This window comes from Cydia amplana, chromosome 26, assembly GCF_948474715.1.
Source record: "Cydia amplana chromosome 26, ilCydAmpl1.1, whole genome shotgun sequence".
Lineage (NCBI taxonomy): Eukaryota > Metazoa > Arthropoda > Insecta > Lepidoptera > Tortricidae > Cydia > Cydia amplana.
The window spans coordinates 1,695,871-1,721,861 of NC_086094.1; the positions used below are offsets into that span (position 1 = coordinate 1,695,871).

The 25,991-nt window shown below is 39.7% G+C and overlaps 1 protein-coding gene across 2 annotated transcripts in view; it reads right to left on the reverse strand.

Moving 5' to 3' along the window:
• Positions 1–216: 216 nt before the first annotated feature.
• The window catches only part of LOC134660140 (limbic system-associated membrane protein-like), a 65,923-nt gene continuing 40,148 nt past the window's right edge, over positions 217–25,991 (reverse strand). For both annotated transcript variants that reach the window (XM_063515852.1, XM_063515853.1), the window contains exons 2-11: positions 14,467–14,565; positions 11,131–11,220; positions 10,495–10,622; positions 5,443–5,637; positions 4,474–4,627; positions 3,821–3,918; positions 2,651–2,772; positions 1,531–1,711; positions 963–1,130; positions 217–495 (exon numbers count right to left, since the gene is read on the reverse strand). In XM_063515852.1, the coding sequence (XP_063371922.1) occupies positions 346–495; positions 963–1,130; positions 1,531–1,711; positions 2,651–2,772; positions 3,821–3,918; positions 4,474–4,627; positions 5,443–5,637; positions 10,495–10,622; positions 11,131–11,220; positions 14,467–14,530 (1,350 nt within the window). In that variant the 5' untranslated portion in view covers positions 14,531–14,565 and the 3' untranslated portion in view covers positions 217–345. The remainder of the gene's footprint in view (positions 496–962; positions 1,131–1,530; positions 1,712–2,650; positions 2,773–3,820; positions 3,919–4,473; positions 4,628–5,442; positions 5,638–10,494; positions 10,623–11,130; positions 11,221–14,466; positions 14,566–25,991) is intronic.

Here is a 25,991-nt window from a genome sequence, read left to right on the forward strand (position 1 = left end):
CTGCCCCTTCAAATTATTAGGCCTCTAAGTTTTATATGAAGCCTCGATGACAAATCATTAACCATAAAATCATTTTTATTATATTGATGTCACGTTATGGCAATAAAAAAGGACACACCTTATTATTTTAAGAATTTTGTCCTTGACAAATTGCTTAAGGCTTTTTTATATTACAAATAATAGTTATTTTGTTAATTTTATACGTAAACTTCATTTTACGAATGAGGATTGTTTTAAAAACCAAAAGACTATCACTAACCCCGAATAACGGTTACAAAATTCAAAAATCGAACGGTCGACGCTCGACGCTGGTTGGCTGCCGTCAGCCAATCGTAAGGCTTCTGTTCAAGCGCGTAGGATGTAAAAGAAGGCGAGGTGTGACAGTGACCATGCCATGTGTTTGCTGACGTGAGCTGACGAGTACATGGGTGTGAGTTCGTCCGCGTGCGCCGTGTGAGGACCTCCCAGTGTGTGGAATTGGAATATGTCGCTAACCTGAAAACAAAAATATATTTAAGAAAAAAAAGAATACGTTTGTTCCAGACCCTTCTGCCAAACAATTTTGTCAAAAATGTCCTGGAAAACTGGCGTCTTTTCTGTCGACAAAATGAAAGTTAACGACATGCCTTTAAGGGTCCGGCAAGAAAATTAGGATCTAAGGTACATTTATTTTTTGATGTCCACAGAAAACTCGCATTAATTAACCTTAACTCATACTAAAAAAACTTGATACAACATTTCATAGCACAGTGTAATAATTCGAAAGAAGAATCCGAATCCGAACTATTCATCGAGACGATTCTAACAAAGCCAAACTCAAGAACGTTGCGTCTTTTAGCTACAAATGTTTTGTGACAGATTGTTAGTACGGTCAGCCAAGAAAGTGGTCTATCACTTTTCGACTCTATCTTCTGATTGATAAGAGTCGAAAAGTGGTAGACCACTTTCTTGGCTGACCGTACCTCATTCCACCCGTATCGGTTCTTAGCCTGTACGATGGCCTCGTACACGGCGGCGGGCTGCAACGCCTTGAGTTCGTGCGACACGCGGTGCGTCAGCGAGCCGGCCGGCGCCGGCGCGGGCAGCACCACGTCGTGCCACCGCCCTGGCTGCTGGAACGACTCGTTTATCTGCAAAATTACAAATATAGATATAATTTATTCGTAAGCAAAAATACAGAAGAAAAAAGTATACAAGTTTTATATTTTATCGATGACTATAAATATAAAAAATATCTATGAATATGGCGCTGGATAGGACATGTTTTAGTTGTTTAACGAAGGCCAAACAACCACATATCCAAGCAAGGGCTGACTTGGAAAATTCCCGGAAAAAAGGGGCAAGGTCTCCCACGTACCACACAGTGGAAAAGGCTGCACCAGTTGGCCTCGCTGAAGCTGAAGGAGGCCGCGCTGGATCGCCAAAAAATGGAAATCCCTCCTGAGAGCCCTATGTCCCTGATGAGGGATAACAGGATACCATCATCATCTATGAATAGGCTTCTTAGGTAGGACTCTGGCAGATACTGACCGCCAGCTGCCGGTAGAGCAGGCGCAGCTCGTCCAGCGGCGGGTAGCTGTCGACGCTGAAGGCGAGCGTGTACTGGCGCGGCGCGCGCGCGAGCGGCGGCGACGTGAAGCGCGCGGGCCCCGGCCGCCCCGACACCTCCACGTGCTGCCGCGCGCGGCCCAGGCTGTTGTCCGCCACGCAACTTTAATACATAGATAAACCATTTATTCGCTTGCCACAATACACACATATTGACAAAAAATAGAAAAGAAACAATAACGATATCAAATTAAAAATAAAGAAAAGCATCAATAAAAGGTAGGTCTGCTGTGTGCGTTGCAGCAAAAGGGTTCTGGCTCAGTAATACGCTCCACTCTTTCGGGTGAAGTACTGATAATTCTGCTAGAACCCTAAATCAGATCAATATCTCTGTTAGATAGTTTATAGACCAATTCGATTACTCATACGGAGAGATAAACACACGCCGGCCTAGCCGAGCTGACAATCGCTATCGCTTCAACAACGAAACGCTTTGTGTCTCTCTATCACTCTTCCAAATTCGTGCGACAGTGACAGTTACTTTTCGATCGCTACGGAGCATTAGCACAGACAACATGGCATTAGCGATTGGCACGTTGGCTACGCGGCCTGGCTCGACAAGAATAGTACAAAAACTACCCATTTAATAGGGCGGTTTGGAGCGCGTAAAGCGCGCTCCAAACCGCCCAACTATGTAGCGTGAGGCACCGCAGGCGATCTGAGAGATCTGAGATTTGAGCGCGCTTCTGATCTTCGGACTTCGCCCGACTTTGTAGCATTTTGGGTGCCACAGACGCTTACACTTATAACTGTGTATATACGAGAAGCACATAGATATTAGCATTTAGAACGTGAGCAGTAGTGCTATCTCTGACACGCTCGCCTGGAGGAGTACAGGCGGCCTAGCCAAGGTGACGATCGCTTGCGCTTCGCCATCGAATCGCTTCGTGTCTCTATCACTTTTCCATATTAATGTGACAGTGACACTTGCGTTTCGTTCGGTACGGAGCGTTAGCGATTGGCATGTTGTCTACGGGGCCAGGTGCCAAAATTAGCGTAGACGGACTATATCCCTAGGTCTAATGTACAGGTGTGTACCTACCTGTAGTTGCCGAAGTCCTCCGGTTGCACGTTGGCTATGAGCAGCGTGTGGTTGTTCCCGCGGGCCGCCATCGTCACCCGCTCCGATGCGCTCAACGGAAAGGAGTTCTGGTACCAGGATACCTGGAATGAGTTCAATTTTATAATTTAATATTCTCGGTTTAGCGCCATCTAGCATGTTATAGCGTGGTACGGGGTTGATCTCGTACTTCTAGCCATAGCTGTGTATAATCATTGAGGTGAATGTTTACATTCACAGCTCACTCACAGAGTAAGAATATGACTTAAGCGCACGATATGCGTGTGTGAATTAAAGTGCGTGATTTAAACTCTAATGCCGAATAATTATGTTGTATTGTATGACAGAAAAACAAGCTTCGTCTTAATTTGCGTTAATTTAAAAATAAGACTAATGTAGTTGATGGACTCTGTACTCTCCCCCGTGTGAACCCAGGATCTATCCAATGTGATATCTGTAGGATCTGCAAGGCAAACTAAAACAGAGTGAAAGCCCACCTCTGCCGGAGGGTCGGTCAGCAAGGTACACAGCAGCTCCGTTCTGAACTCTCCCCTTTGTGAACCCAGGATCTCTCCAATGTGATATCTGTAGGATCTGCAAGGCAATCTAAAACAGAGTGAAAGCCCACCTCTGCCGGAGGGTCGGTCAGGAAGGTACACAGCAGCTCCGCTCTGTATTCTCCCCTGTGTGAACCCAGGATCTCTCCATTGTGATCTCTGGAGGATCTGGAAGGGAAACTAAATCAGAGTGAAAGCCCACCTCTGCCGGAGGGTCGGTCAGCAAGGTACACAGCAGCTCCGCTCTGTACTCTCCCCTGTGTGAACCCAGGATCTCTCCAATGTGATCTCTGGGGAATTTTCAAGGGAAACTAAAACAGAGTGAAAGCCCACCTCTGCCGGAGGGTCGGTCAGCAAGGTACACAGCAGCTGCGTTCTGTATTCTCCCCTGTGTGAACCCAGGATATCTCCAATGTGATCTCTGTAGGATCTGCAAGGCAAACTAAAACAGAGTGAAAGCCCACCTCTGCCGGCGGGTCGGTCAGGAAGGTACACAGCAGCTCCGCTCTGTATTCTCCCCTGTGTGAACCCAGGATCTCTCTACTGCGATCTCTGGAGGATCTGGAAGGGAAACTAAATCAGAGTGAAAGCCCACCTCTGCCGGAGGGTCGGCCAGCACGGTGCACAGCAGCTCGGCTCTGAACCCCTCCCCTGTGTGCACCCAGGATCTCTCCACTGTGATCTCTGGAGGATCTGGAATGTAATGTAAATTATTAGAGCAGTGTTGAACAATACATTGAGGACTGAGATGCTGAACATCGGATACCGTTAAAATGGAAAGAAGAAATGTAAGTACTTATTTATCTCTTTAATTATGCATTACTCAGTAGTTTGTGTTTATGTCGATTTATGTAAGATTGTCTCCAAATATTTACTTAATGGGAGTTTACACAGCCACCGAATATAAATAGGTATATAAGTAGTCAGTACTTAGTCTTAGACTTATATTCCTAATATTCCTATTAACTTCAGGATGGCCTCTTATAAGTTTAGTATTGAGACCTTTAAAAAAAACCTTACTATTTAGATTTGCGTAACGATGGATGAGTCGGCGCTACAGCAAATTAAGGCTATTGTGGTGGTTTTTGGTAAGTTTTACTTTGTAATCATGTTTAGAGAATAAACATCTTTTTTGTCATATATTGAGCTCGAACAAATGTATGAACGGTCTTGATTTGCCGCTCACAGCGCATGCGTCATTGCGCCCAGTTCAAGGCCTAACTTAATGAGGCAAAGAAGACTTCTTACATAGCACTTGAAGCTGGAACTCCGTGACGATGGGCGGGCCGACACCGTTGTCGACGGTGCAGGCGTACCGGCCCGAGTGTCGGCGCTCCAGGCGAGCCAGCTGCAGCTGTGGGCCCTCGCCGAGTCGCGCCGTCGCGTTCTGCGCCGTGTGGGGCTGGAGCAGACACGAAGATTGACATTGGCAACGACAAGGCAGAGTTAATTGTATATAAGTGACTAGCAAAGCTGACAATCGCTATCGCTTCGACAACGAAACGCTTTGTGTCTCACTATCACTCTTCCATATTAGTGCGACAGTGGCAGTTGCGTTTCGATCGCGACGGAGCCTGCTGCCTGAACCTTTTCAACATCACGAAATTCTAAATGAGGAAAATGATGATCACTTTTCGCCGCCGGCACTTCTTACGATCGTGGTTCAATTTTGGAATCTTTCGTTTGCTCAACAAACACTCAAACCCAAACAAATTCAGTTTAGTAACACTACATTAAGAGTCCGGTCGACGGCGCCGTATTCGCTAAGGCCTTTCCGTCTCTCCAGCGGTACCTAGGGCGTCCAGACGGCTTTGGACAGAGTAGCATGGCGGTCTTTGGTGTCGGAGGCCAAGATGACTTCGGGTCGTTGCGCCACAGCAGTAAGTAAATTAAGTGACATAGATATCACTACTGCGCCTCGCTTCGAAGATCTTCTATCAAAGAGAGAGTTTAAAGTGTTCAATGATGAAGTTACTTACTTGTGTAAGTCGCTGCGGGCAAAATAATAAAAATGTCTACCTACATATATATTTTCTTGTCTATATTTTGCAAACACTTAATAAATTTGCACATAATAATATTAATACATATTATATAACTAATAAAAATGTACTCGTCAAGATAATTAACTCTTACTTCTTAGTATAAGTAATGTTAACTCATGTAGGTGAATTGTAATATTCTTATGAGTAATAAAATTATTTGAACCTAAGTTACCAGTTTATGCCAGGTGACGCTGGGCACCGGGTTGCCTGCGGCGCGGCACTCGAGCACGGCCGCGCCGCCGCGCCGCGCCGCCGCGTGCCGCGACTCGGGCGCGGGCCGCACGCTCGGCGGCACCAGCACCTCTACCGTGTGCACCTGGTCGCGCGCCACGCGGTCCGATATCTGGCACACGTAGTCGCCTGCATCCTGTGGAAGAAGATTTGAATTGAATTGAAATAGCCTTTATTCCTGACACATACATTTTGTTACACTTTCTTCACTATGCAAGTTATCCATTTATTTATTTATGTTTTCAATTTACTCTTTTTCTGTTTCTTCTTTGTCAGGCTGTCTTTGACATAGGCCTCCTCCAGGCGGCGCCACTCCTCGCGGTTTTGTGAGAGTGGAAGAAGAGTTAAAATTAAAAAAATATCAAAACAACGGGGTTTAGGGTTAAAAACAGGCAGTACACAGTTGAAATTAAAGTTTGGTCGACAAAAATACAATAGGAACAAATACACACCACACACACACACACCTCATTACAGAAAACAATACAAATAATACAGAAAATAAGAGGTTAAACAACAGGCGGTCGGACAACTTTCGGGAAAACCGGCGTTTTCTGTCAACATTACAAAAGTTCACGATTTGGATACGCTTACTATTAGGTATCATACAGTTTTTTTAAAACGAGAAGGTTTAATAATATAAACTATATAATACCTATGTTTCTAACTCATGTTACGAATTTCGTGTACGTACCTACCTACTTTTTGGTCTGTCTGTTATAGATATTTTATAATAAAACCGTAAAAGCTGTGGTTTTACACGGGTTACGAAAAAATGAGGCAACAGATCCGCGTAATTTAGATGTTTATCTAAAAATACATGGTTCCCGCGGGCTACGTTTCACAACACTTTTATCATGCAGGCAAGTGCTAATAATTCATAAACTGCGGTGTTTTGTCGAATTCCGATAACCTCGGAATTAATGTGTATAAATACACAAACAGAATCGAAATAGCATAGCTATGTGCCGGCAGGAGGGTTGAGGTGAAAACACGCACAGCTACATTAGTTATTTACGATACAAGTGCGGAAAAGAGGAAATTCGAAACGAGTGGCGATATATTAAAACACGATCGAAGGGAGTCTTATAAATCGACACGAGTTGCGAATGCACCTTGCACGTTTTACAGTACATATGGCACTTTAAAGTCTTTAAACTTTCGAAATAAGCACTTTCCGTAGCTATGTCAAAAATTTAAAGGGGCGTATGTACTGTAAAACGTTGTACGATACATGTGCGAATAGATAATTCGCAACTCGTGTCGATTTATAAGACTCTCTTCGATCGTGTTTTAATATATCGCCACTCGTTTCGAATTTCCTCTTTTCCGCACTTGTACCGTAAATGACTATTATTTGTAGTGTATTAATTGAACCATGAACAACATTTTTGAACAAGTTCGCAGTTCGATTTTATACGTGTTATAGGAACATTAATTTCACAATTCCGCTGTCATAAGAAAATATTTATGTTGTTGTACGTGACACTCTGTGTCGATAACTAGAGTTGGTTAATGAATTGGTACTCGTATTTAATTTATCCTTGCTCTGTTCATACGTATAAAATAATTTCCTACATATTGCTGCATCAGTCGGTAATTGGGTCAGTGAATATGTTTTAAACGTAATTAATTCATAATGTTCTATAAAGAAACAAACTTAACAAACATAAAATAACAAATGCGACTGGTTCATATGAAATATAACTCGAAATACCGCTAGGGATACCTGGTTAAACTGTGGGTGTATTGGGACACACGGTGTATAAAATCCTTTGTATTGAAACTAGTATTGGAGTCGACATTTCCCTTGTTTGCCAAATACATACAACGGGCTTAATTCTGTCGCTTTCGATACCAAATTATTCTGTACCAAATGTACCAATACACTCTTGTGCTAACTGAGGCCATTTTCGCGTGGTGCAAAATCCGATGGAAATTGAATAGGGCTCTTAAATTGTGACCAGCTTATTGTGCTTAATAAACAGAGTTTAGGCACATTTTTCTGAAAACTATAAGTATATACTGTTGGTATCATCCCAATATCGGTAGGAATAACTTTTTGGCAAAAAATAACTTTAGGTACGAGCTTTTATCGCTGACTGTACTTTTCTTTCCACAGGCAACTAATACTCACCGAGACAATTCTAAAATACCCAAACACAATTAGGTTGCCTTGTTTATCACAGAGTTCCATGGCCACCTCCTCTCTCCATCATCAGATCAGCTCGATGGTACCATAATATTGCATTGTCACCCTACTGTACCTATGCAAATGTTCAGCTTCATTGGAAGTCGGGAAGTGGGTAAAATTTAACTTGCAATATTTGACCCGAACAAACATAGTTACATAACATACTTACATAAAGTCTATTTTTTTATTCCGTAGACTGAAATGACAGTTAATTGTATGAACATGAAATGTCATTTCATACTAGGTATTAACTGTCATTTCAGTCTACCGAATAAAAAAATAGACTTTAGGTACATTGCAAGTTAAATAAAAGCATGTAATAACATTGTCATTAGGAACATGACATGTTGCAGTGTTCGTGACCAGGGGTCCCGTTGTTTCCCATAAAGTTTTAAGTCATATTGTATTGTTTGTCAAATTAGTCATAAAACAGCAACCGTTGACTTTCAGGATTTTCGTTACCTAGGCTATCCTTTAGATAGGTTAAGTTAGGTTAAGTTTGTTTTATGGCATACTGAAAAGTGACGCGTTTGTTGAACCAAAGAAATTACGACTAAGGAAAATGCGGGCAAACAATACATTATGACTTAAAACTTCTTGGAAAACAATAGAGACCCGCGTGACCACAACTATATGGTTTCGTTACCTACACCTGCTAATCAAAGGTCTTATAAGTACCTAATTTTATTTGCCATTAAATAAATTGATTCGACCCCGCGACGGCCATAAACTAAAAAATGATTTTCTTTGGAGCGCACAATCTGAAATGAGATCAAGATGGCTGATGGAAGGGGATTTGATTCGAATCATTTGAACCTTCAACGGTTAACGGTTTTTTGGTCTAATACTTATTATGGTATTCGCTAGGTGCACGACTGGTGCTGCCCTCATTTTGTCGGACTTTCTACGTTAAATCTTATGGAGTAAAATTAGTTCAAGCGGCTGCCGCTAGTACTAATGTCGGACATTCCATAAGATTACTTGTGTTTGTGACGATCAGCGCCACTTCCCCCTCCACCGACTTCGCACCTTGCCAATACCTAGATACCTACCATGTAAAAAAAATTGAAATAGAGGTCATAATATAGACAGAAACCAAAAGTTGTCCCTTTTTTGGCCGAAAATCGTCGAGAGCAATTGTACAATTTGTACAGTTTTAAACCGATGCCAACCAGTTTACTTTGTGAGGTTTTGACGACTGCAAATACTTGACATTATACACCTGTGTAGCGAAATGGCTCTGCAGCTCGTAAATAAGGCCAATAAAACGTCAAAAACCACCAAATTATCGAAGAAAACATAATAAAAAGACAATTTCGTGGTACAAAAAGATGGCGGGCCAAAATTGCGGAAAATCGTACCTCAGTGTTGCCACACATAAAAAATAACGAGCGACGAAGCACCACAAAGGTTTTTATGCGGCGATTATCATATTTTTGCCTGCCAATTACCGTTTAGATGTCTGCTTTGCATTTTTTAAGCTTTAAAAAACGTGCGTTTGTTTTGGAAGTCCCTGGGTGGGTGCCGATTTGGGACATTTTGTTTTTAAGGTTATAGTTCTGTTGAGGTTTGACGTAGTTGATTTAATTAACTTTCTAGGGTTTGTATTCAGAGCTAAAGCCCCCTCCAAGGTTTTGGAACTTATGTACGAAATATCATTTGATATTTAGGTACAGTCAGCAGTAGAAGTTGCTAAGCGGGTCAGGTGTTCAAAATTACCTTGACACGCTCTTATTTTCTTAACAATAAAGTCGCGTCTAGATCATTTTGAACACCTGGCCCGCTTAGCAACTTCTGCTGGTGACTGTACTAGACGCTTTCAGTGAAGGAAAACATCATGAGGAAACCGAACTAATCCCAATAAGGTCTAGTTTCTCCTCTGGGTTGGAAGGTCAGATAGCAGTCGCTTTCGCAAACACAAGCGGACTGGGGTCCACTTGGCAAAAAGTCTGGGCAACGCGAGGAAGATGATGATACATTGGCAGATTTGTGTACCAGACCCATCTGCTAAACATATAAGACTGTCCATCTTCTGTCTGTCCATCTGTATGTATATCCCTAGCTATTAAGAAACCCTTTAGCAACGCAACAATAAGAAAGTCAACCCTTCTAACGGCGCCGTTATAATAAACTGACGTTCCATATGTATGAAGATTGCGACGGTTCGCCGCCCGCGTGACGTATGCCTCATTTGGATGCAGGCTTTGAATAAAGTGCCCAATTTCACACCGGACGCTGCGATGCCTTGAAAAATTGAGGTGTCAAGTTTATGAAAAATATTATACGGCACGGGATCATTAGACTAGAGTTACTTTGTGTCACTCAATTACTTTTACTCGTGGGTTAAATAATTTAAGTCTAGGCTACTCTAGGCTTAAATTATTATATTATTAAGGCTTATATTTATTTTTAAAACACACAATACTTTTTTAAAGGAGTGATCATATATGTTATTTTCAAATGTACGTCCGACAGGTGCAGGCGCTTGTTATAATCCTATGAAGAAGGTTTGTGATCATGATTTCATGATCAATATTCGTAATATTATTAAGTATGTTTAATTACCTATTAAAGAACGTTTAATGATTAAGTATGAAATAAACAAAAACAAAAACACAAATAACAAATTCTAACTACAGCTTTTAGTTTCCTCAAATGAACTAAGCCATAAAAACATCAATACACCATCTTGCATTGCATACCTATGACATCGGTGATTCTAACCATCGACGGGTGACCATGAAGCTGTCAGCACTAAGGACTAGTCCTCGCTAGTGTAGGGTGCCCATGTTTCTGTACCTGCGGTCCCACATCGGTGATCTGCAGATTGTAGCCGTCGACGAGCCTGAACCTCTCGTCCCGGGTGACCATGAGGCTCGCTGCTGTGAGGACAGCTGGCCCTCGCCGCCAGAGGAGCACCAGGGAACCTGGACACATTGTTAAATTAAAAAAAGAACTTAACTTTAAACCCTTTTCAGACTCGGATATGGCTTGGCTAGCAAGTTTGTACCATGTAGGTATATACGGCCATATTCAAACTTTAAGATACGTCAAATACTAGAGATTGAAACGGTACGGAATGGATATGTCAGTGTCAAACAAGTGTCAAAAGTGACGTTTCTTCAAACAAACGCGTCACTTTTGACACTTGTTTGACACTGACATATCTAATCCATATCGTTTCAATCTCTAGTATTTGACGTATCTTAAAGTTCGAATATGGCCGATATTATATTGAGTCCTAGTTATTCTAGGTAAATATAAATTTATTAGGTGATCTTACTCGTAGATATTTTCCTGTGCTTAATTTCAGAAGCTTGCAAAACAAATTTACCCTGTAAATTTGTTCACCATAGATGTTCAGGCTGTCAAGATTTGACAATATTGGTCACAGGTCAGGGACAGCACTAGTCTAGACTATAGACTAATACTAACCTAGGTTTTGCACTTGGCAGGGAAGTAGTAACGTGTCTCCCACCACCGTCCGGAACGAGTGCCCGCGTGACAGAAAACGCGGCCCGTCATCTGTAAAAAAACATTCAAGTTTAACAAATTAGAAAATATTGCGAGATTGATTTATATCTCAGGACGGGCCTTACGGGCACTAAAAATGGTACTAGTTCAGCGGTGTCACTAACGAATTCGAGCCAATAGTGGAGTCTAACGCAACTAGTTGCGGCTAATCGCGCGCGCGATGCGAACTCATCAACCAATGGCGTTGTAGCGGTGTCACACCACTGGACTGGCCCCATTCATGGCCCATTCTTAGGCCCAATTCGCACGAGAGCTTTTTCAACACGCGTTAAAAAAGCGTTTGAATGACACAAATGGATACATGAGTATTTATTCACATGACAGCGGTGGCGCTTTTTATCGAGCGTTGTTGGATTTTCGACTTTAAGCGTTGGTCGTTAAATCGAATTTAGCGTGAGGACGGATTCAAGCGCTTTTTTAACGCGCGTTGAAAAAGCGCTCGTTAGTAGGAGGCCTTATTGCCCGTAAGGCCAGTCCTGTGATATACGTCAATGATTGCGGGATTTTAATTATTCAAGACATGCAATTTCAATGTAAGCTTATAAGCATGTAGTAGTGATGTAGTATTTTGTACATTTACGCGTCATTTCCTATTTCTACCGCACGTAAAGTACAGTTGGCAATTAATAATAAAGTGTGTTTAAAAATGATTTTTTATCAGAATTGTAATATTACAGGATTTTTTTCCGCTCCCTTTATTCATGCGTACCTACTGTAATTTTTGGTTTGACTCAAACTAACAGATGTGGGTAGATCGTATATAGCGGATCTTAGGCCATTAGGTACAGTAAAAGTATTTAATCTGCATTATATCAGGAACCCTTATCTTCTGTAGCGTGAGACAGACAATCCGGAAGTAATAAATACGGCCGCCACCGGAAGTGAGGCGCCGGCCGCCATTTTGTTTAACTTATTTAACGCGGAGTAATTGTCTAGCATCCACATTCGAGGTTTAAAAATGTGAACTTGATTTGAATTCGATTTGATATAACTTGGAAAAGCGCCTCGCTCGTAAATATTTATACAGTGAAACCTAGGTAACTGGACATTAAGGGGCATGCAAATTTATCTCACTTCAATAGGGATCCAGTCCGGTACGCCCGTGTGTTATAGCTTTTATATATAGTGGGTCTGTGAGCTGTAGACCTCGCAATAAGCATAAAATTAAAAAAAATCTTACTTAGTTGAATCATTATCACATCGAACTCACAATAGTCTTAAGTGCCATAGATCCTAGGGGCGCCTAAGTCCTTTAGGGCAATTTCTACCAAATAATGTAAAAAAAACGAAACGACAAAAAAAAATCTAACTACTGAACCTGCTCACAAAATTTTACAAGAATCGGTTAAAAACTGCGACCTGCAGTGAACATCCTGACAAGCGAAAGCATTTTCCCCAAGTTAAAACGGAGAACGTTTCGGTCACCTATACCTACAGGTTTCGTTGCTGTTGAAATCGTTGCGTATTTTTCGGTAATAGATCTTAGTCTAATAGATAAACAATCACAAACTAAACAATATGTCTCGACGGGCATAAAAAATGCCACAAGGCAAAATTCACGACAAAAGCTCATAAAAAAAATATAATAGGCATTAAGTGAGATGTGCGAAACCCTGAAATCATTTCCCGTACCAAAAACTACACCGGAAACGGCCTAATAACAAAACAACATAATACCGACACGTACTGGCAACACTAGCGCGTTTACACGGCTTCCGGCCGCCGGCGTCGCTTCCGGCCAAGATGGCGGCGGTGACGTCATCGCTCGATAGTCTTTGTGAAAGAATGTAGGTAGATTGAGGTACGTTTACGTAGGCAGATTTTCATAGTTAGTAGACAAGTAGTTTAAACCTCGACTTGTATCAATGAGTTTTTCGGAACTTATGTTATGTATCCTTCGGTCTGAAAGTTAACACCACAAAGTCGCAGGCAATAATCATTGGTAGTCCTTACTCCATCTCTAGGCTGTCTTACCAGGTCTTACCAGATATTATGTTCGACGGAACTCCTATTCCTTTCTCTTCCACTGTCAAAAACCTCGGTATTACTATGGACCAGACGCTCTCATGGGATTCTCATGTCTCTGAAATCAGCCGAAAGATTTTTGCTTCTCTCCATTCCCTGAGGCGCCTGCAGAAGTTCCTCCCGCTTCCAACTAAAATTATGTTGGCTCAGTCTCTTCTACTTCCACTTCTCGATTACGCCGATATTGCGTTTCTCGATCTGAGACAGGAACTGCTTGACAAGCTTGAACGCCTGCAGAATATGTGCATAAGATTTGTATTTGGTCTAAGGAAATACGATCATGTTTCTCTATTTCGTACTCAACTTCATTGGCTTCCCATCCGCCGTCGCAGGGATCTGCACATTCTTTCTCTTCTTTTTAATGTTCTTTTTATTCCTTCTTCTCCTCTCTATCTCTTACAAAAATTCAAGTTTTTGGCAGATGGTAGTGGCCATCGCCTTCGATCGAGTACCAATCTTGCACTGGCAACACCTCATCACAAATCTCGTGCGTATGGTAAATCTTTTGCAGTACGAGCTGTTCAACTTTGGAATGAGTTGCCTCCCTCCTTAAGGCAATCGCAGTCCGTTGCGTCGCTTAAGGGGCAGTTAAAAAAGCTGTGGCTATCGGACCGGAATTAACTTGTTCGTGACTATAGATATTTTATATATATATATTTTATATTTATTATATATAACGTAGGTATTCTTTATATTTGAAATATTGTTACTTCTAATTTTTATCTTATATTATTTATCTTCGCCCTCTTTTATAATTTTATTGACTTTCCTCTAGTCTATTGTACTCAGTGCTATATTTGTCTACGTTCTTCATCAATTCTCATCTACTCAAAGGTTAACTGGAAGAAATCCCTTAAAGGGATAAGTTCGCCTTTGTACTGCCTATCCTGTGCCATAAATTTGTGTTTTGTGTTTGTACAATAAAGAGTTTATACATACATACATACATACATACTATTACTAGTCGCATTTGATTGAAGGAAAACATCATTAGAAACTGGATGGATCAATCCCCATAAGGCTTTGTTTGCCCTCTGCGTTGGAAGGTCAGATTGCAGTCGCTTTTGTAAAAACTAGTGCCTACGCCAATTCTTGGGATTAGTCACCATGCGGTTCCCACCTTTGGTTGTCGCCTTAGCTGAAGCGAGTCGCGCAATGTCGTGGCCAGCGCCTCATTCAGTATTTCTAGATGGGGCCTTGGTCTGAACTTACTTCTGGTGTTCTGCGCGCGCGCCGCGATGAGCAGCGCGGCGAGAACGAGATAGCTGCCTTCCATCGCGCTCAGCCACGCCGCCTCGCCCAACGCCTCATCTGGAACAAACAAATAAACAAGCTTAAGTACAATCATAACACTGATTTTATATTTGGCAACACTATTCGATTAGGAGTCTTTTATATTTGGCAACACTATTCGATTAGGAGTCACATGAGCGTAGCCGTCACCATAAATCGCAGTTTCGCTCTCATTTTAAAACGACCTTCTGAAATAACATGAATATCATGCCAAGTTTCATTTAATTTGTGGCGAACCTCTTTGGTTGGCTTTACCTCTGCCTACGAATGCAGGCCGGTAAGCCAATTTGATATCTGTATGTCACCTGTAATGACTTGTAAATTATTCTTATTTTGTCAAAATAAAATGTAATTCGGTTTTAATTTACTGAGATTAATTATTTATCTTTCTCAAAATAGAAGTCCCAGAAATTCAAGCACGTCGTTTTAAAGATAATGCATAAAACACAATGATACCGACGAACGAAGAACCTCTGTTTTCGAAAACTCGAAGTCTGTTAAAAAAGTGGCCAATCAATACTATAAAAATCCCACCGAACCCTATTTTAACTTGGCTGTTGAAGATTGAAATCAAATAATTGCAACCCCGGACGTACCGGAAGCACAATTTTCAACATGGCAACATTTCTAAAAAAATAAACGACCCGAATGAAATGAACCACCCAGGATAGTGTTACATTTTAAAACGTGCATGGTTGGTCGTGGTCGCAATTTCGTCGCAAACGATCGCTTATATTATATTTTCGTAGCTATTTCCCGCGACTTTGTCTGCGTAGAATTAGTAATTTGGGTAGCTTATTTTTTAAACAAATCTGCTTTTTATTCATCCCTCTTTTCATCCCCAAATTGGTGCACTCTATAAAATTACACCCCATTTTTTACACCCTTAAAGGATGATTTCGGGAATAAAAACTATTTTATTTATATTCTTCCCAACAGCTCAAACTATCCGCATACAAAGTTTCATCGCAATCGGTTCAGTGGTTATTGATTTCCCATACAAAGTTCCACCCCCCTTGTCACCCCCTTGAGGGGTGAGTTCTGGGATAAAACGTATCCTATGTTTAGCGGTTTAAGCGTGAAGATGTAACAGACAGACAGACAGACAGACACACTTTCGCATTTATATTATTAATATTATAGTATGGATTTTAGTAGCTTTTTCCCGCGACTTTGTCTGCGTCGAATTAGTAATTTTGGTAGCTTATTTTTATCCAATCTGCGTTTTATTGATTCCCCATACAAACTTCCTTATTTGAGGGACAACTATAACGCCTAGATAACGTGTAATGGCAATCAATCTATTTCATATGCTTACATCAATTATCAGGCGATACATAAATTATCTTCTTTCCACCCCGCTTTTCACCCTTTTACGAGATGATTTTCGGGATAAAAACTATCCTATGGGGCTCAAAACTATCTCTATACCAAATTCCGATTAAATCGGTTAAGCGTGAAGAGACAACAGACAGACATTAAGTACCTATAGATAAATATTTCATGATAATGACAGAACACTACTACATATCAACATTGTAAACATTAATCGCGAGAATTGAACAGCAAAGCATACGATTAATATGTAATACCTATAGTGGTAATGCTTAACATTAATGCATCGAATTCTTCCGTTAGATAATTCGGTAAATTCGGTAAATTACTAATTAGCAAACGGTTGCACAGACCGACAAATGATCAAATACCGAGCGTTATCCGTTCTAATAACGATATGCCGTGCTTCGAAATGGACGTAAGTCATCATCACAGGCCTTTCCAGCGGCGTAGCGTGAACTAATCTAGGGCGAAGTCGCATCTGCGAGGCCCTTTTCTTTCACTGTGACCGAAGGGGCCTCGCGCGAGGCGACTCTTGGGGCGCGAGGCCGTGGGCGACGGCCCACTTCGCCCACGCCTAGCTACGCCACTGGGCCTTTCCGTCTATTGCAGACGATTTATTATGCATTACTGTTTAGACAACGGGTTTGGTGACTGTGGAGGCCGATGCGTGAGCGGCACGACCTCCCACATTTTTGGCAGAGAAATCTCATGCCACCTGAGGTTCCAGTCCCGGTTTGCTTAATAAGGTGTCAATAACTGTAATTCTGTATAAGTGAACAGAATTTTAGTATTTAAGGTGGCCAATTATTAAAGAGTGGTCAGTAATTCGCGATTTATCCTAATACCACAAGTATTCGAAGTTCAAATAGTTGTGATGTCGTGAATAAAATTCTCGTGATTGTGAAAGAACTTTGTCTGTCGGTAGAAAAAGGCGGCAAAAAAAAATTAGAAAATTTGAATTATTAGACAATGTGCGAGAGTATAATATAATTAATATACCATCACGCTTCGTGACTGTTGCCCCATTTAGGGTCCTAGCTAAATTGGTTGTTCAATACTTACGCTATACAATTTCCAATTTAGCTAGAACCCCAAAGGGCATAACTATCCCGTGTGGTGACTGTAAATACTATTGATCCTTAGACCCTTTTAGAAGCAAGTAAGTACCTACCTGTAATGAGAGAATATTTGATTGCAATTAGTGAAAGCATTTGTTTGGGATTAGACGAACATTTCGGCGATAATTAGCATTTGTTTGGAATAGACGAATATTTCGGCGATAATTAGCGTGGATTCTGGCATTTTGACGCCGTGCATTCAGCATGTGCCGTGCATAGGGTGGGAATCTATGATTCCATAATGATTGTTTTAGTGGGTTAATTTTATTATTCTAATCCAGCGGTCGGCAACCTTTTAGCAGCTAAGGGCCACATAGTAGTTAACGAAGTTGACGCGGGCCGCACTTTGTTAATATTTATGACTAGAGTAGACTATATAGAAAATAGCCAGAATAATAAAAAATAACAGACACAAAATAAAGATAAATTAATAGGCCGATTTCTACATTTAATACTAAAACTATGATTAATTAGTAAAAAGTGAGATTTATAAGGTCTCACAGGTACCATTCGGCTCATTTATTGTAGCACAGACATATTTAAGCAGACATCCTATCCGACCCACTACGAATGAATACATTGATCTCAACTATATTGTAGGGGAGTGACGTTTATGAACGCACACCCAAAAATATGTTATCTATGGCTGTCACTTTGACAGCTCTCGCTCTTTACCTATCTCATAAGTCTCATAACATAACAGACGGATGTGCTGTATAACAATATACTTGTTATTAAATTAGGAAGCTACTTACTACTATAATACATAAAAGAACAAGTTTAAAAAGTGTTTTATTGAAGATACTGCATGGCGCAGTCGGTAGGTTACGAACCTACGTTCCCACGTAGTATCTTAAAAAACGCGATATTCAAACATAGTCAAAATACTTAGCAATATTTCTTTTTATTCCTTACATTACATTAATTTATAGGTATTTTCTTCAAAGCTATGTAGTTTCCAATTTAGTTTTTTGCACCTCCTAAATAGTTTTATTAATATTATCATTTCTCTACTACCTAAAGGTTGTCTGGAAGAGATCGCTCTTTAACGATAATACCACCTGTTGTTACCTTTGTCTTCATGTATTATGTGTGTCTCTCTGTAAATGTTTTATTGAGGTTGTGCAATAAAGAGGATTTGTATTGTATTGTATCGTGGCTGTACTTAATGTATCTAATAGAGAGACAGTAAAGAATTTTGTTCTTCGATTTTTTGCTCCAAAAACAAAGCACTAAAATAAGAAACTTCGAAAGGCAATCTAGACAACGGAATTTAGTCATGTTTGGCGTAGAAGAATGCGAAAATTCATACTACGAACTCGAAGAATTGATAATTAACATAATAAATACATATTTTAAAGTCTCATGTGATATTAACAATATTGAAGCAGTGAGAAGACTGGGTAAAAAAGGAGAGAAGATTAGACCGGTGGTAATAACATTCAACACAATGGGTTTCAAATTAAAAGTTCAGAAAAATAAACAATGTCTAAAAGACACTTTATATTACATAAAAGAAGATTACCCAATAGAAATATTAAATAAGCGTAAAGAGCTGCAAAGCCAACTACAGAAAGAAAAAGAAGCAGGTAACATCGCTTATCTAAAATACGATAAACTCATTGTATTGAACAATAAGCACTCCGTCCCTCGCAACCAAGCAAACAAGAGGAACCTGTCTGAATCCCCAGAGAAAACACAACCCAGCAGCCATCAAGAGCGGCATACTAGCAGGCAGCCATCTAAGAAAAGCAAAGCGACTAATATGAAAGATTACATAATCCATAAACCTAAACTGATCTTCACAGAGACAGATAATAACAGTCCTCAAAGCCAAACGAAGACATCACAGCATAACACAGCATAGCAATCAAAACCGGGCCCTCTACCCACCCCTCATCTCCCAGTACGGCCGGTCACCGCGGGAGAGTTCGACCAAAACCCACCAAGGAAAACCACTCAAAAGATAAGCACCTTCAAAATTTGTACTTTTAACGCAAGATCGCTTTCTTCTGAACTAAAACTTATCGAGCTAAAGACAGCGCTACGAGACATCAACCACGACATTGTTGGATTGTGCGAAGTTCGCCGTCTCGGAGAAAAAATAGAAGAGGACGACGATTACATCATGTACTACTTAGGCAAAACTAAAGGACTATATGGCGTAGGATTCCTAGTCAAGAAGATACACAAAGAAAAAATCATAACATTCACGGGAATATCTGAAAGAGTGTGCGTACTAGAAATCGAACTAGAAAATCTACACTTCTCAATAATTCAATCATACGCACCGACTGAAAAATCATCGCAGGAGGAAATAGACAACTTTTACAACGACTTGGAGAAAGCTCACGACTCTACATCCACGAAGTATATAATCTCTATGGGAGATTTCAATGCACAAATCGGAACTCCCAAAACATACGAAAGCTCTATTACTGGTAAATATGGCTATGGCAAAAGAAGTGCACGAGGAGAGAGACTCATCCAATACGCTCAAGAACATAATTTAAAAATTATTAACACAATGTTCAAGCTAAAACCGAAGAACCGATGGACATGGATCTCTCCGGACAAAACCATAAAAAACGAAATAGACTATATAATGACCACAAAGCCTCACATAATCAATAAGTACGAAGTTCTGTCGTCTTTTTCATTTGGCTCGGACCACAGGCTATTAAGAGCCACAATTCACGTAAAATCAACATGTAAGAGCAGACGTCATTTTACAAACCTATCAAGCAAACTGAAAACAGTAGAAGAGCAAGAAATGTACCTAAAAAATCTCAACAGATATATCCCAGAACTTATAACTACGTATAACAATTACAACGCGGAAGATTACCACCAAAAAATCGTTCACTGTATAAAGGAAAGTTTAAAAAACATTAAAGGTAAAGAAAAGAGGCAAATCCTGTCAGAGAAAGCGCTAGAACTCATGAAAGAAAGGAGTAAACTACAAAATAAGCATAAACTAAACAAAACCGATAAAGAAAACTTAAAAACACTTTATAAACTAACGAACAAAGAAATAAGACAATGCTACAACACTTACAGAACAAACATAATACAACGACACCTTGAAAAATCCAGGTCAGTCAAAAAAGCCCATAAAGAGCTGAATAAAGCAACCACATGGATTCCATCACTTCAAACCGGCACTAACAAATGCAAATCGCGTAGGGAGATCATAAATGTAGCTACTGACTTTTACTCTAAACTATACAGTCAACCAGACACAATGAAGCAAAACAAAGTTATTCACGCTTACCACAGCACAGATACCAGCCCAATACAGCAGTTTTCAGAGCCAGAAGTATTAAAACATTTAATGAAACTTAAATCTGAAAAAAGCTCAGGACCAGATGGCATTACTAACGAATATATCAAAATTGCTAGGACTCTACTTCTGACACCGATCACAATTCTATGGAATAAAATCCTAGAGGAGGAAACTGTGCCACATCAATGGACGGAATCTGAAATAATATTGTTATACAAGAAAGGAGATGCAACAGACATAGGGAATTACCGCCCCATAAGCCTCATGTCCTGCCTTTATAAACTGTTTGCTTCCTGTCTACTAGAAAGAATGTCACCAAACATTGACGCACATCAGCCGATCGAGCAGGCCGGATTTAGAAGCGGTTACAGTACAGCGGACCACCTTCAAGTCGTTGACCAGGTGATAGAAAAATATTTAGAATTCCACAGGCCCCTATACATAGGGTAACAGCACCAGTGACCAGCCAGGTACCAGTAGTCAGCCTTTTGAGTCGTTTATTGGTCATAAATATCTGGTATATTCGTTTAAACAAATCCCGAGTACTCAAATAGGAGCTTTGATTCCTCATTGGTTAATACGTCACACGACAGGTGCGGTGAGGGAACGGGGGGAAGAAATATACTCGTTCATACAGGTGCTGTTTGTCGACGAGTGCAATAGTGTCATGTTCGCCATATTTTTTACTGCACGTGGTGTTCTCTTAACAGGCAAGAAAAACTATGTTTTAATGTTAAAAGTTATTGTTTTTGTTAATGATTGGTTTATTTATTAGTTTATCTAATAAATTGCATTATATTTGAATGAAAATATCAATATTTCACTTATAAATTGAGGGGGCTGGCCACTGGATAACACTTTTTTCCAAAGAATCCAGTGCCCAGCCCCCCACGGCTGACCTTTGGGTTATTCGTTTATTATATTATTTTCGAGCCAATGCGACCGTTAGGACCGTTAAATTTACATTTTCAAATTTAGTTAGGCATGCCCTAGTCAATTTAAAGTAAAACCCAGTAGTCAGCCGCATTTGAAATAACGTTTTAATGCGGCTGAGCACTGGGTTTCGCGGATCCAGTACTCAGCCATTGACCTTGCTTGGTACGTCGCCGCCAAAAACATGTCCACATTTTAAAACCCTATCTCATTGAAATAAGGTTCAAAAGTGTATACATATTTTTGACGTTAACTATACATAACTATCATTTTGTTTTTTCCTGGTCGGTATATGACTTTGTTTATTAATGTTAATTAGATCTGCATAGACTCGATTATTTATTTTTTACCGAATACCTACTAGGAACATAATTAGATATTACCTGATTTACCTCGTTAATTTTTGACGGATTAATTATTAGAAAACAAATATTGCGATTCTTAGTTTGCAAGAATAGTGTTAGTTAATTAAGTACCTATGGCCAACAAATTTCGTGTCATAAGAATTGTATGTACTTATAAGATTTTTTTTATTAAATAAGTAAACAAGTAGGTAAGTAATACATATATGCAAAAAAATTATAAACTAAAATTAAAAACTACAACTAACTACAATAACTAAAATTATAAATAAAAAAGACCGAGTGACCACGACCTAGGCCAAATTTTTTATTTATAAGTTTTTATTTTTTAAGTGTTATTAAGTTTTTCAATAAAAAATAGATATTATTTTAACATCGTTGATTTTGATATATGCAAAAAATTATAAACTAAAATTAAAAACTACAACTAACTACAATAACGATAACAAAAATTATAAAGAAAAAATAGATATTATATTATCGTTGATTTTGATATAAATATTAGTGATTTTAATCTAATTATTATGAATAGTTTATATAGGCCGAGTACTGGGTACACAGAGGCTGCTTACTGGATTTTGGAGGCTGACTACTGGAGAAAAGTGCCACTTTTTGTTTAAACTTAATTAGAGATATTATAAAGATGATTGTTATTTCTTTAAATATTTTGTTTTAAAACTATGATAAACAATTGATCTAACCATGTCATTTGTTTAATTATCCGACTAATCCTGTAGAAATGCCGAACGTTCAAACTTAAAAAAGTCGTTATAAGGCTGACTACTGGTGCCTTTACCCTAGCTTTCATAGACTATAAAAAAGCTTTCGACTCAATATCACATAAAAGCATATGGGAAGCTTTGGAATCCATAAACATGAAAGAAAAGTATATTAATATATTGAAGAATATTTACAGCAACAGTACAAGTAGAGTCAAACTGGACAGAGTCGGTACAGCAATCAATATCAAGAGAGGAGTTAGACAGGGCGACCCAGTTTCCCCAAAACTGTTTATAGCCGTCTTACAACAAGTAATGGGTAACCTACCATGGTCCAGAAGTGGCATAAAAATAAATGGAAACTTTTTGAGTCATCTTAGATTCTCTGACGACATCATCCTGTTCGCAGAGTGCCCACAACAACTAAACAAAATGATAAATGAATTAAACCACGAAAGTTCAAGAGTCGGCTTAGAAATGAACCTAGAAAAAACAAAAGTAATGACCAACCACCATGCATCACCAATTTTAATTAACAACATACCTCTTGAATACGTAGCAAAATATGTATATTTGGGCAAACAGATATCATTCAACACAGATAGAAACTTAGAAGAGGTAGAGCGGAGAGTTGCAATCACGTGGAAAAAATATTGGCCCCATAAGGAAATTTTCAAGTCACAACTGCCGATATCAGCTAAGAAAATAGTCATGGACACGGCTATACTTCCATGTCTTACTTATGGATGTCAAACATGGACGTTTGACACAAAAACTAAAAACAAAATACAGACCACACAAAGACGAATGGAAAGAAGCAGTATGGGACTAAGGCTCAAAGATAAGGTGCGAAATGTTGACATCCGCGAAAAAACCAAAGTTACCGACGCCTTAAATTTCGCGCTTAAGTCCAAATGGAAATGGGCAGGCCATGTCGCTAGGTACGAGGACAACCGATGGACTCAGAGAGCAGTAGACTGGCCTGGGCCGACAGGAAAAAGATCGAGAGGCCACCCGCACGCTAGATGGGCCGACGAAATAACGGCAATAGCAGGCCGAGGTTGGCTTCACAAAGCCAAAGACAGAAGCAAGTGGCATACCTTGGAGGAGGCTTTTACCCAAAGGGGGTCCATTCAAAAATTAATCTAGATTTAAATTTTAATCAATTATAACTATTTTGGTAAATTAATTAATCTAATTATGTTAAATTAACTAGTTATTGAATGTTACGTAATTATTTATCTATATCATATTGCAATGTATTTATTTTTCGCATGGACAAATAAAAAAGCTTTATTATTATTATTATTTAAAGAATTTTCGATTTCAGTTTTTTGGCCTCAGGATCGATCGAAACCATCATAAAATTTTAAGCGGCAGGTGGTCAGGCGTTCTGGACATTCCGTCTAACATCCTCCACTAAACGAAAAAAACGTGCACTTTCATACAATTTTGGATTGACAGCAAATTTGTGGAGATTTCGTGGTTTGCATTGCACCATACTAAAAGTTGTTTAATAGTATGAAATACTCATTTACTTGCGGAACAGGGCTAAGGGCCACTAGCACCATTCACTATCCCAGGGTTAACAGGTAAAACTTGGAGTTACCATGGTTACCAGTACAATTTGACACTGGCTTAACGGTTTAAACCGGTTAACCCCGGGTTAGTGGGATTTTGCAAGTGACCTGGTGGGTTTAAAAATTACCCTTTATAGAAACACAAACTCACCCGAAATAAACACAAACGATACCCATAATTATAAAGTCAATTAAAATGTATTGAGTGCACATGCGGTGTCTGTTTATATTATATGTCTGTGCTTTCCACCCTTGTTAGCCGATCATCGCTAGGGTGCAATGGAGGGGATGAAGAAATAGATTTTGCGGAACGCAATAGCGAGGGTGGAACATGTTAATTGGGAAAAAATACTTGAAATATCACGCGTGAGTTGCGGGGATATTGTGGTTGGGGAACAGGGGGTGAGGGGAGTGTGTTATTATCCCCGAATTTGGACTTTATTGCATAACAATACGGTTGACAATTGAATAAGTTTTCCAACGAAGATTATGACAAAAAGTCAACATGGAAGGATAATTGATTCCTTCGATTTTATCACAACACCTTATAAAACAAACCCCTACGCCGCGTCTGTCTGTTTGTGTGTTTGTATGTTCGCGGTAAACTCATAAACGAACTGATTTTCAAGCGGGTTTCACCTATCGATAGAGTAATTCTTGAAGAAGGTTTGTGTATAATTTGTTAACCCGTGCAAAGCCGGGGCGGGTCACTAGTTTAAAAGAAATCATGTAATTATAATATTTATATTATCAAATGAATATTGTGACCTCGTGCGGCCAGATGCTTCGAAATGGAGGCTCTCCGACAAAAAACAATCTAAAATAAGCTCAATAAAGCTTATAATATTTTATGATATTTTCAAATTTTAATTGTTTAGGCTACAAATTAAAAAACGTGACGAGCTTAGAACTTCATGGCGGCCGCTTGAATGTAGTCTCCATCAGATATATTGGAGCGGTTAAGGCTTTCACAAATATCTGAACACGCCTCTATTGTCAGGGCGTTAGAGTGCGTGTTCAGATATTGTGAACACTTTGGCCGCTCCGATATATCTGATGGCGACTGTACTAAAAGGCAAGGTTTGCAAACTGGAAAATACGAAAAGATGTATTCAGGAGATAGGTATATTGAGTTAATTGTATGGTAGGTAGGTGTATTGTTTACTGTTTTAAAAGAAAATAATTAATGCAGTTACATATTATTTCTGAATTCAATACTTTCAATGACAATTGACATCATTTCAATTTCGGTCGCACTTTTGGATTTCGACAGGCAGTTTTGCATTTTCTAGACCTGGGATAAAAATAAGAAGTTTTGAAAGCGACCTATACACCATCGATATGACGTCATTACGCTTCCCCTACGTAACTCCTACACACATACATACATACACCTATAATATATAGTAAGGGGGATGAAATGCACTATTTGCAGGCAGTAAAACCTATTATCGACGGGTATCACTTATGGCGGGAAATTGATGGAGAAATTGGTAAAGTGTGAGTCGGCGTTATCGCAATTTTATTCATCGAAGATGATATCTGGTTTTTGTAATGTCATTGGCCAATTTGTTGGTACCTACTTCATCACAGGTATGAGTTATGGAGCTTCTTTTGAAATGATTTAGTTCTGTTCGCGTAATATTTATAATATCATTATGATATTTATGAAGTTATAAAAAATTTACAAAATAAATTACAGAGTCGTTGAAAATTCTAATTCGAACAGATATAGATAAGAAATCTATGATTTAGGTCGATTAACCGAACTTAACGTTACTATTCGCAACTCGTGTCGATTTAAAACACTTCCTTCGGTCGTGTTCGCCACTCGTTGCGAATTTCCTATTTTTCGCATTTGTATCGTAAATAACTATAACTTAACTTACTTTAACCAGGCGTGGCTCACTCCGCGATTTCGTCACATCGCTATAAGTACCTACAAGTACATGCGGCCCACACCAATTTTGGTGTCTAGCCATAGTAGTTGCCGCGCACCGCTACGGAACGGACGCCTGCTCGCGCTTGCGCCATAGCGGTCATATCTGTCGTAATAGACGCGTTTTGTTAGGTTAGAGAGTGAACCTTCTGTACCTAGTACTATTATT